Genomic DNA, 11,685 nt, shown 5'->3' on the forward strand with positions numbered 1-11,685 from the left:
GGCTAGGCTGGGCCGGGCTGGGCTGGGCTGAGCTGGGCTGAGCCTCTGGCTGCTCTAGGCCACTGCCAGGCAAAGCACCCTGAGTGTAAAAGCAAAGAGAGGTGCAGGGGGAAGCCCCTGCTGTGCTCCAGTCCTGACCTCACGCCCGCCCAACCTCTGTGGCACCCAACTAATCCCTGTGCTTATTCCTTCCCTCCTCCCTGGCTCAGAAGAGGAAGAATGGATAGAGGAAGATGACGGTAGTTATTGCACCTTTCATTATTTCCTCTCTCTGCTCTCGGGAGAACTCCTGGCTCCATGTGTTCTGCCTCTCCCTGGTTGGGGAATGGTTTTCTTTCATTCTTCCACTTCTCTCTCTTCTTCCTGCACTCCTGCCGTGCCCTGCTCTGCTGTGTGTCCATCCTCTGTCTGTGCCTTGTCTCTATATCTGCAGCCGTGGTTTGCTGTCATCTTTTCCTTCCCCTCTGCGTGGCCGTGGCCCCGCGGGTGTTCCCAGGGCACGGCATCGCTCTGGCTCTGCCGGTGAATCCCGCGGGGACGCTGCTCCCTCCAGTGGAAAAAGGCTCCAGCAGCGCCACAGAGCATCCTCAGCCAGCCCTGGGGCTCCCTGCCAGAGCAGAGCCATGGGGATCCCTCCTTCCTTCCTGGGCTGTGGGGGACCGACAGCGTGAGAGGGGATGAGGGACAAGGCAGGAGGTGGTGACAAATCCTCGCATTTCATTAATTTAGGGGGTTTTGCCCTGAGGAGCACAGGCAGCCCTGGGTAGGGTTAGAGAGGAGCCCTTTGCTCCCCAGGCACTGAGGCTGCCCAGGTCCCTCTGGGCTCTGTCCCAAAGCAGGAGAGATGTGAGGAGCAACAGGGATAAACGTGAGGAGCTGCAGGGATAAATGTGAGGAGCAGCAGTGATAAACATGAGGAGCAACAGGGATGAATGTGAGGAGCAGCAGGGATAAACGTGAGGAGCTGCAGGGATAAATGTGAGGAGCTGCAGGGATGGATGTGAGGAGCTGCAGGAGCTGCAAGGATAAGGCTGAGGAGCTGCAGGGATAAGGGTGAGGAGCTGCAGGAGCCAGGGAATGCTGCTGTGCTCACTCTGCCGTCCCTGTACAGGTCAGGAGGAGCAAGTAGAGGAGGTGGAGGAGGAGACCACAGAAGCCAAGGCAGAAGGTGAGTGGGGGCCGTGCCAGGAGCTCCATGGCTTGGCTGGGCCATGCTCTGCTCCAGGGCTGCCAGCTGGGGGCTGACAGGGAGACATCACCCAGATGGGGTGTGCAGTAAGGGGGTGTCAAACTGAGATGCCCTTCCCTGCTCTGTCTAGGCCCTACAAACATGAAATGGTGATGAAATCCATGAAATACAAATGGTGTTTGCTGCTGGTGCCTGTGTCCAGCCCTCTGAAATAATGCCAAAAATGGGCCAAGCCTGGCTCACCAAGGGGTCCATTGCCTTAGAGGGGGTATCCAGAGCTGGGATTGAGCTCTGATGTGTCTGATCACCAAAAGAGCCCTGGGTTCATGAGGTGGCTTTGGGGCATGGTGTGTGACCCTGTGCTGTCCCCTCTGCTGGGGCAGGCTCAGATCCTGGCTGTAGCCCCAAGTCAGGGTGCTGGGGCCCCTCTGTGCTGGGGTGTGGCTGCCCTCACCCAGGGATGCTCATGTTCTCCCATTGCTTTTAAACAGAGCAAGAAGATGAAACGAAAGCAGCAGGAGAAGGTAATGCAGGAGCAGAGGAGAGATGGGTTTGGCCATTCCAGTCCTGATCCCATTCCCCTCAGACACTGGGCCCTTGTAATGAGGTTTTGGTGCTGAATTTATTTGCTGCCAAAGGGACAATCTGTGGTAAAAGGGGCAGAGCTGCCCTGGCCACATCCCCCAGCAGGACAAGGGGCAGCAGGAGGGATGGATTTGTGCTGCCTCTGGCAGAAATTCACCCAAAATACAGCAGGAGAGGGAGGCACTGCTGCTTTTCCAGCCTGAGCTCCTGCACAACTTGTCTGGGTTCCTCCTGAGAGCACCTGGGGCTCTCCTGGCCCCCTGTGAGTGAGGCGTGCGAGTGAGGTGTGTCCCTCAGGGGCTGCTGTCCCCCCATTCATCCTGCAGGGATGGAGCTGGGCTTTGCAGTGGGGACAAGCACGGGAAAGAGGGGGAGAGCCCCCCACAGTGTCCCTGGGCAGCACTGGCCACGGGGACACAAAGCATCGTGTTGTCCACAGGTGGAGAGGGAGAGCGGGAGCAGGAGCCTGGGGAAGGTGAAGTATCACCCTCATTCCTCCTGCATGGGGTTCCAGCTGTGCCCTGCTCAGCCAGCAGCACCTGGGGCACACCTGGGGCACAGGGCTGGCACCTTGCTGCTGTGGGGAGAGGGAGGGCTGGGCTCAGGGTGTGACAGGAACCCTCGGTGACACTGACCTTGTCTTTCTGTGCTGCTCCTGGGACCTGCAGGGGAATCGAAGCCAAAACCCAAGTAAGTGTGGCAGGGTGTCCCTGGGGCAAGGTCTGAGCTATGCCAGGGCAGAGGCTCCGTGTGACAGCCCTGGTCCATAAGGGACAGGGCACAGGGAGCCTCCAGGGCAGGGTGGGAATGGGGCATGGAGAGAAAAGGGAGAGAAATGACAGCAAAACACAGCCCGTGAAGGGAACCCTGAGAACGAGGTCTTTAGGCAGTTCTGAAGCATTTTGTACATTCCTTGGGAGAAGCTCAGCTGCCCTGTGACCCTGCAGGTGGCAGAAGTGTGTGTGTGTGTGTGTGAGAGAGAGAGAGAGAGCACCCAGAGTGGGATACAGAGCCCAGGATATGGCTGGCATGAGGCACATGTGTCCAGGAGTGCCAGGGACTCACCCCGAGGGAGCAGGACTGTGAACCATTGCCAGAAACCTGGGGGTCCTCCTGGGCCCCTGGGACTCTGCAGTGTGGGAGGCAGATCTGCCCTCAGCCACCATCATCCCTTCATCCCTTTGTGCCCCTGCTGGGCATCCCCTGCCCTCCCTCACGCCCCACAGGAGGAAGGATCCAGCTGTGCCAGGTCACACAGAGCACACAGTGACCTTTGTGGGGACAGGGGGTGGCTGCCAGCTCAGGGGGCTGGCAAAGGGCCCTGTCTGCAGCTTGCAGGGTTATTCCAGCCATGCAGGCACCTGGGAGCATTTCCAGGGAATGCCACAGTTCTTTCTCTGTGGCTGCCCAGCTGGCACCTCCAGCAGGATGCACTGCACTCCCTCACCTCCAGCTGTGCCCCCCTGCACCCCGGGGGCTCAGGGGGTGGGATGGGTAAGGGGCACGGGCTGTCCCAGACCTGCTGCAGCCCCATCGTGCTCCGGCTCCCCCTCCTCTGCAGGGTCTTCATGCCCAACCTGGTGCCCCCCAAGATCCCAGATGGCGAGAGACTGGATTTTGATGTAAGTTATGGCCCAGTTCCCACCCCTGGGGGTGCTGCCCTCCCTCTGCTCCCCCCTCAGTGCCCGGCAGCTGCTGGAGCCCTGGCTGTCTGTGCCTGCTGCAGGACATTCACCGCAAGCGCATGGAGAAGGACCTGAACGAGCTGCAGGCCCTCATCGAAGCCCACTTTGAGAGCAGGAAGAAGGAGGAAGAGGAGCTGCTGTCCCTCAAGGACAGGATTGTACGTGTTCAGCCTTCCCCTCTCTGGCTATTGCCACCCGGTCCTGTGGGCACTCAGCCACTGTCCCCTCCCCACAGTGCTGGCACACCTGGGACACCCCTGACCCTGCAGGACAGAGCCTGAGGGTTGAACCAGATTTTTATTAACCCCAGTGCCTGCACACCATAAAATTCCCTGAGCTGGAAGGGACCCATAGGGATCACTGAGTCCAACCCCTGGCCCTGCACAGACCCCCCAACAATCCCACCCTGGGCATCCCTGGCAGCGCTGCCCAAACACTCCTGGAGCTCTGGCAGCCTCGGGGCTGTGCCCATTCCCTGGGGAGCCTGGGCAGTGCCAGCACCCTCTGGGGAAGAGCCTTTCCTGCTCTCCAGGCTGACCCTGCCCTGGCCCAGCTCCAGCCCTTCCCTTCCTGTCCCTGCTCGCTGGGATGCCGCCGGTGGTGCTGCGGTGCCCGGTGCCGATGCACCTCTCCCCGGGTCACTGTGCCCAGGCTCCCCTGGGGCTCTCAGGGCTCTCGGGGTCAGGGCTCTGTCCCTGGGAGCAGAGAAGATGCAGATTTCCGGCGGTGTCCAAGCCCAGGTGCCCTCCCCGTGCAGGAGCAGCGGCGAGCGGAGCGGGCGGAGCAGCAGCGGATCCGCAGCGAGCGGGAGAAGGAGCGCCAGGCCCGCATGGCCGTGAGTGCCCTCTGGAAATGGGGCCTGGGACACGAGCTGTGTGTCCATCCATCCACTGCTGACCGCCCTCTGACCCTGGCAGGAGGAAAGAGCCCGCAAGGAGGAAGAGGAGGCGCGGAAGAGGGCGGAGGAGGAGGCGCGGAAGAAGAAGGCGTTCTCCAACATGCTGCACTTTGGGGGATACATGCAGAAGGTGGGACCCTCCCCAGGGGCTGGGATGGAGCCACTGCTGCTCCTGGGGAGGGCTTGGCCATGGGCTGGCCTCATCCATGTGACACTGGGGGGTTTACAGGCAGGTGGGACAGGGAACTGTGCTTGGGTCAGGAGTAACCAGGCCAAAGTGAGCTCAGAGCTGCCCTGAGCTCAGCTCAGCTCTGCAGATGTGCAGCTCCAGCCTTGCCTCAGGGACAGGGATGGGGTCAGGGACAAGGTGTCTTGTCCACTGATGCCAAAATGTCCTCGAGGACCTCTTGTGCTTCTGGAGTCCCAAAAGCTGAGGGTGTTGCGTGCAGAACTGGGGATGGGGGAGAGCAAAGGCTGGGCAGACTTCCTTCTCTCCAGTGGAATGATGGTTTCCTCAGTCAGAGAAAAAGGGTGGCAAGAAGCAAACAGAGCGGGAAAAGAAGAAAAAGATCCTCAGTGAGCGACGGAAGCCCCTGAACATCGACCACCTCAGTGAGGACAAGCTGAGGTGAGCACAGGCTGCAGGACGGACGGCCAGGACAGGAGCCTGGGCTGGGGACAGCTCCTGGGCTGGGGACAGCTCCTGGGCAGGATCCCGGGCTGGGGACAGCTCCCTGGAGCTTCCAGCTGAGGAGGTGGCACAGCTGGGGATGGGCTGTGACACCCCGTGGGGGCACGGGTGCCAAGGCTGTGCAGGGCTACCATGGCCAGGCTGCGACTGATGGCATCAGCCATGAGAGGGAGCCAGGGTCACACGGGTGGCACAGGGGTGTCCTGAGGAGCCAGGGTCACACGGGTGTGATGTGTGTCCCCATATGTACTGACCTCCCCCGTGGCTCTTGTCCGGAACTCACTGCCTGGATAACACATCCCTGTCTGGGAGCCTCCTGAGCCCCATCCCCTAGAGCAGATGAGGGGTTGGCATCAGTGCCCCATCCCTGCTGAGCTCCTTGGGAGCCATAGCCCTTCCCTGCACTGTCCACAGCTGGCTCTTCCTGCAGGGACAAGGCCAAGGAGCTGTGGCAGAACATCCATGACCTGGAGGCTGAGAAATTTGACCTGCAGGAGAAGTTCAAGCGGCAGAAATATGAGGTGAGCCCCAGGGCCTCTGTGATTTGTCCACCCTCTGTGTTCCTGACTGGTCCTTGTGCTCCCCTGCCAGGGGATGAGCTGGGCTGTGCAAGTGATCTCCCAGCTCCTGGGGACGTGCATGGCACCACCACAGGGCAAATACATCACAGGCCAGGCAGGATGGAGCCCTGAGCAACCTGGGACTGTGGAAGGTGTCCCTGCCCATGGCAGGAGGTGGAATGAGATGGGCTTGAAGGTCCCTTCCAACCCCAACCATCCTGGGATTCTGGGATTCTCAACCCCACAGAAAAACTGCTGGGGAAAAGAGAGCAGTGATGCATCTTCAGCCAGCCTTGCCCCCACCTGGGGCTTCTTGTCAGACCTCACTGTCCACCTGCAGCTTTTTCTTGTCAGACCTCACCACCCACCATTTTTCTTGCAGATCAATGTTCTTCGAAACCGCATCAGTGACCACCAGAAAGTGTGAGTGGCTGCCCACCCCTCCTCAATCTCCTGCCCTTCCAGCTCCCCAGTTCCCTCCCTGTGGATCTCCCTTGCTAAACCACCTCCTCCCCTTCCCCCTCCTGCCTCTGCTCTTTCTGGTGCCCGGCATTCCTGGACCTGCAGGTCTGTCCCAGGATCTCAGTCCCTGCCCCTCTGCTCCTGATGGACCTCCATGGTCCCACTGTCACCAGCCCCCCCCCTCCCCAGAGACCTTGGCAGGGGATGGGCCCCAGGGAGAACCCACCTCTGCATGGGAAGCTTTGTGTCCTCTGGGGTCCTTCCAGTCTCCAGCCACCCCCTCCCTGCAGGGGCTCTGCCCAGCACCTCAGGAAGCTGCTGGAGATGCCAGCTTGTCCAGCAGGGGAAGTCCCACGGGCTGTGGGATTTGTGCAGGCCCACAAGGCCATGGGAACTGTCCCTGTGCCCATGGCTCCTGCATGTAGGAACCCTTCATAGGAGGGTGGGAGAGGCTGTTTGACCCCTACTCCCAGGAGAACCCTGGTGCTCTCACATCCCCATCCCACTTCCCCCTCATGTGGGAGGTGCTCAGCCCACCCATGTGTCAGGGGCAGCAGCTCCCACCCATTTACACCAGATCTCTCTTCTCTCCTGCCCCACCATGGTGTGATCCTGCAGCAAAGGGTGAGTACAGGCATTTCTGAGGGCTGTGTGTGTCCCTGCACAGGAGTTTTGTGTGTGTGTCCCTGCACAGGTGCTGTGTGTGTGTGTGTGTGTGTCTGTCTGTTGGTCCCCCTGCACAGGAGCTGTGTCTGTCCCTGCACAGGAGCTCTGTGTGTGTGTCCCTGCACAGGTGCTGTGTGTCCCTGCACAGGAGCTCTGTGTGTGTGTGTGTGTGTGTGTGTGTGTGTGTGTGTGTGTGTGTGTCCCTGCACAGGTGCTGTGTGTCCCTGCACAGGAGCTCTGTGTGTGTGTGTCTCTGTGTGTCCCACTCCATGTGTGTGGCAGGGACACCAGGACCCCAGGGCAGAAGCAGGGCTCAGGGATGAGGCAATCCCAAGGATTGGCAGCAAGAAATGCCCTTCACTGCCCTTCACTGCCCACCCAAACTCCTCCTCTGTGCTCCCCTGTGCTGGTGAAGGCGAGCCATGGGCTGGGTCCTGAAGGATCCTGCAGCTGCTTTTATCCCTCTGCAGCCACACATGCAGCTTATCAATTCTTCTTGGAATGATTCCTGGGGGGTAGAAACATGGGAGAGAAATGGTGGGTCCTTAGAATCACCCGGCCACTGCATGAGCTTGTTCCCAGGGGGTCCCAAGGCTCTTTGGATCAGGTCCCAAGGTTTACCTGGGGCCAGTGGAGACCCCAGGGCAGTTTCCAATGGGAAAAGGCTGCAGGACCACTGCCAGCACCCACCTCCTCCTCCCTGTGTCACTGATGCCTTTTTGCACGTGCTGTTCCTCTTCCTTGCAGATCCAAGGGTGCCCGTGGGAAGACCATGGTGGGCAGCCGAAGGAAGTAGAGGCTCAGGGAGAGAGGAGCCTCAGGAGCTGCAGGGGCTGCACAGAGCCCTGGCTGCAGGAGTGGGGGTTCCAGGGGGCAGAGGCCTCAGGAGTGTCCCATTGCCACCCCCCAGTGTTGTTGTGTCTGTAAATAAAGAGGTGCTGAGGGGTGCAGGTGTGCTCTCCATCCTGAGGCTCTGATCCAGGCTCAGCACAGCTCCAGGAGTTGCCCACCTGCTGCCCAGGCTGTGAGAGGTCACAGCAACCACCCAGGACCCCCCAAGCCAGTGTCCCTGTGCCTCCCAGCATCAGCTCAGCTACACTCCTTGGCAGTTTGGTGACACACCTCAGTGCCCTGAGCTGCTTTTCCTGCTGCACCTTGGGGCAATCCTCGTCACGGCCACTTCTGTACCAGAGCCCCACTGGCTCCTCTCTGGTCCCCTGTGGGACACCATGGACAGGGCACTGCTTCCAAGCCTCTTGGCCCATGGAATAGTCACTAACTCACCTTCCAGGCTATTTCCATTCCTATTTCCAGCTCTTGCTAAAGGCTCTGACCAGCTGTGTTTGCCGCCTCTGCATGTTCCTGACAGCATGCAAGGAAGCCTTGAGATAAAGCTGTGTGGGGAGGCCACTGCTCTGTGCTTCAGGGGCAGATCTCTCCCATCTGGCTGGGAATCCATAGCATGTCACACGTGTGCTGTCCCTGGGGACACATCACCTGCAGAACCCCCACTGTTTCTGGTGGATCTGGATCTGGTTTTGGATCTGGATCTGTAGCTGAACATGGACTGGCAGCCAGCCCAAGGCACCAGAGGCCTGGAGCGCTGTTTGCTGCCCTGTTATGGTATGACAGCCTGTCCCATGCTGTTGATAAAGCAAAATCCAGCATCCAAGGAGCATTTCCCAGAGCAGTGGGGATGGGAGGATGCACAGGGTGGTGAATCTTGTCCCTTGGTGAGATGTTTTGTGTCCCCCTTGCTGAGGCTGCCTGTCCTCCCCATCCCTTGCCTGGTGATGTGGGGGTGCCCTGCAGGTTTCTCCCATGTGTTCCTGTTGGATGAGGATTTATTTTTCCCTACTTCAACATACATCACCAGATTTTGGGGAATAAGGCTCTGGGAAGCTCAGAATCAGTGAGGTACAAGTGGAGGACAACCAGTTCCCCACCACCTCCCTCCTCAGAACCGAGGTGTGGCAGGCAAAGGAGAGAGCTGTGACGGGTGGCATTGCTGGGACACTAGGAAACATCCACAGGGTGGCTGGGTGATGGTCCAGCAAGGAACATTTCCAGTCTGCCTGGTGCATGGCAACAAGAGACAGGAGCACTGAGGGGAAATCAGCTGTGTGTGCTCTGGAAAACACCTCCCTTGTGCAGGCCCTGAGATCCATCCTCCTGGGCCCTGCAGCTCCATTCTCCCGGGCCCTGCAGATCCATTCTCTCAGGCCCTGCAGATCCATTCTCCTAGGCCCTGAGATACATCCTCCCAGGCCCTGAGATCCACTCTCCCAGCCCTGCAGATCCATTCTCCAGGCCCTGCAGATCCATTCTCTCAGGCCCTGCAGATCTCTTTTCTCAGGCCCTGCAGATCCATCCTCCCAGGTTCTGCAGATCCATTCTCCCAGGTTCTGCAAATCCATTCTTTCTCCCAGGCCCTGAGATTCGTTCTCCCAGGCCCTGAGATCCATTCTTCCAGGCCCTCTCTGCAGATCCATTCTCCCAGGCCCTCCCTGCAGAGCCATTCTTTCTCCCAGATTCTGCAGATCCATTCTCCCAGGCCCTGCAGATCCATTCTCCCAGATTCTGCAGCTCCATTCTCCAGACCCTGCAGATCCATTCTCCCAGGCCCTGCAGATCCATTCTCCAAGGCCCTTCCTGCAGATCCATCCAGGCCCTGCAGCTCCATTCTCCCAAGCCCTGCAGATCCATTCTCCCGGGCCCTGCAGACGCATCCTCGCAGTTTTGCGGCAGGCAGAGGCAGGGCCGGAGCTCAGCCCAGCCCCTGCCCCGCTCTGCCCGTCCCTGCGGCTGGCAGCGCCCAGGGCGGCGGTGCCAGGGCACTCCCTGCTTCCCACAGCACTGCCTGTCCCGGCAGCTCCCGGCCCCGCTCCAGCCCGATCCCGGCACCTCCCGGTGCGGCACCGCCGGGGCCCGGCCTGAGTCAGCGCGCGGCCCGGCCCGGCCCGGCCCAGCTCGGCCCCGGCATCCCGCTCTGAGCGTGCTGCTGCTACTGGGCTCGGGAGAGGCAGAGCAGGAGCAGGAGCAGGAGCAGGGTGCTGCAGTCCCAAAGCAGGAGCAGGGTGCTGCAGTCCCTGGGATATGGCAGAACAGCCTGTGGTGCTCACTGGGGGTCCCGGGGTGCTGCAAAGGCCCCAGGTGTTGCACTGACAGGGGTGGCTGCCGTGCCTCGGGAGGTTGTGCCAGGGTTGGCTGGAGCTGCCTTGGGGTCTGTGCTGGTGCTGGGGGGCAGCTCTGCCCCCAACCCCTCTCCAGGGACTGCAGCTCCTCCCGAAGGCAGCTCCGATCTCTGCTGTCTGTGGGCAGCCACCGGAGCCGAGGGAAGGCTCAGGCTGAATCACAGGAAAGGTTCTTCCACAGAGGGTGCTGGCACTGCCCAGGCTCCCCAGGGAATGGGCACAGTCCCGAGGCTGCCAGAGCTCCAGGAGTGTTTGGGCAGCGCTGCCAGGGATGCCATTGTTGGGGTGTCTGTGCAGGACAGGGGCTGGACTGGATGATCCTTGTGGGTCCCTTCCAGCTCAGGACATGCCAGGACTCTGTGCTGTGCTGCTGTCCCCACCTGCCAGTGGAGCACATGGTGAGTCTGGGGTAGCACAGCAGAGCAGGGCTGAGCCCGGGTGAGGGATCCCAGGAGCAGCCTGGGGAGGGTCGTGCAGAGCGTTCACAGCCTGGAAGTGCTTCATTGTGGAGATCAGATCTGAGCAGCCTGGCCTGTGAAGGTGTCCCTGCCCATGGCAGGGGGTAGAACAGGGTGAGCTCTGAGATCCCTTCCAGCCCAAAGCATTCAGGGATTCTGTGTTTGCAGGGCTCTGCTGTCCTCCATCTCTGCTGTGTGCTCTCACTGTCCCCGTGGGCAGCAGCACCTCCGGCTGGCACATCAAGGCACTGCCCTGGTGCCAGGGGTAGGAGCTGTGCCCTTCCCTAGCAGGGCACCTGCCCAGGAGCTGTGAGGTGAAACCTTCCCTGACAGACTGCAGAGGAGCAGCATCTGCCACAGGACGTGGACTTGGGGTCATGGAATTCCCTGCCTTGGAAGGGACCCGAGGATCACCCAGTCCAGCTCCATGCTGTGGCCCTTTGAGGAGCCCCTTGTGCAGCACCTCTCTGGAGCTCATGGGAACCATGTCAGCCTGGGCACGGCGGTCAGGCTGTGTCCCAGGGAGCCTGAGCAGGGCAGGCAGCCAGGAGCTGCTCAGTGACACTGCAGAGTGCAGTGTGTGTGTGCTGTGTGCACTGCAGGGCTCCTGTGGCTCTGCCCTCCCCAGGGTGGTGCCAATGTCCTGGCAGGAGCTCAAAGCTCCAGAGGCTGCTGCCAGCCCAGCGTCCAAATCCTTCTCCACAGTGTCCAGCACAGGTGTCCCAGCCCTGCTGAGGAGCCCAGCCTGCAGCAGACTCGTGCCAGGGCTCACAGCAGCTCATGACACCCATGCCAGGGCAATCCCTGGTGCCACTGTCCCCATGGGGTGGCATGGATGTGAGGGAGGATGCATGTGGTACTGAGAAGGTGCTGATAAATGCTGGGGCAGTGTTTGGGGCTGTCCTGGTGCTAAAGCAGTGCTGGGAGTGAGGCAGCCTCGTGCTCTTCTCTGCCTATTCCAGACCCAGAGCAAAGCCACGGTGAAATATTGCAGAGCCTGGTGCTGCCCCTGCATCCACACAGGAACTGCCTGCTCATGGCTTTGGCCAGTTCCCCTTATCCAGGGCTGTTCTGGAGATGTATTTAGATCTCTGGGACATGTTGGGATTGATGTCCTGGGGCCATCTGGCCAATGCATGACCCAGGGAACCAGGGTTGGACAAGTGCCCACAGCATTGCGGGCCAGGATGGGGCTGCAGGGGCTCACAGGCCCTCTGGGACAATGGAGCAGAAGCTCTTGGGGCTGGAATCCAGCCAGGGCCCCGGGGTCTCACCAGAGGGGATGTGGGGCCTCTCA

The 11,685-nt window shown here is 60.5% G+C and overlaps 1 protein-coding gene across 3 annotated transcripts; it reads left to right on the top strand.

Moving 5' to 3' along the window:
• Positions 1 to 222: 222 nt before the first annotated feature.
• On the top strand, positions 223 to 6,111 carry TNNT2 (troponin T2, cardiac type). Of its 3 annotated transcripts, XM_064732926.1 has the most exons (11): positions 1,151 to 1,168; positions 1,681 to 1,713; positions 2,214 to 2,249; positions 2,443 to 2,464; positions 3,336 to 3,396; positions 3,501 to 3,617; positions 4,217 to 4,294; positions 4,377 to 4,487; positions 4,876 to 4,985; positions 5,479 to 5,569; positions 5,991 to 6,111. In XM_064732926.1, exons 5-11 carry the CDS (start codon positions 3,343 to 3,345, stop codon positions 6,033 to 6,035), a joined length of 606 nt encoding a protein of 201 aa, XP_064588996.1. In that variant the 5' UTR covers positions 1,151 to 1,168; positions 1,681 to 1,713; positions 2,214 to 2,249; positions 2,443 to 2,464; positions 3,336 to 3,342; the 3' UTR covers positions 6,036 to 6,111. The 3 variants fall into 3 exon arrangements, with proteins under 3 accessions (XP_064588997.1, XP_064588996.1, XP_064588998.1); XM_064732927.1 differs by lacking the exons at positions 2,214 to 2,249; positions 2,443 to 2,464 and adding an exon at positions 223 to 239 and having other exon boundaries at positions 1,112 to 1,168; XM_064732928.1 differs by lacking the exon at positions 2,443 to 2,464 and having other exon boundaries at positions 1,155 to 1,168.
• The last annotated feature ends 5,574 nt before the right edge of the window (positions 6,112 to 11,685 follow it).

This window comes from Zonotrichia leucophrys, chromosome 26 (genome assembly GCF_028769735.1).
Source record: "Zonotrichia leucophrys gambelii isolate GWCS_2022_RI chromosome 26, RI_Zleu_2.0, whole genome shotgun sequence".
Classification (NCBI taxonomy): domain Eukaryota; kingdom Metazoa; phylum Chordata; class Aves; order Passeriformes; family Passerellidae; genus Zonotrichia; species Zonotrichia leucophrys.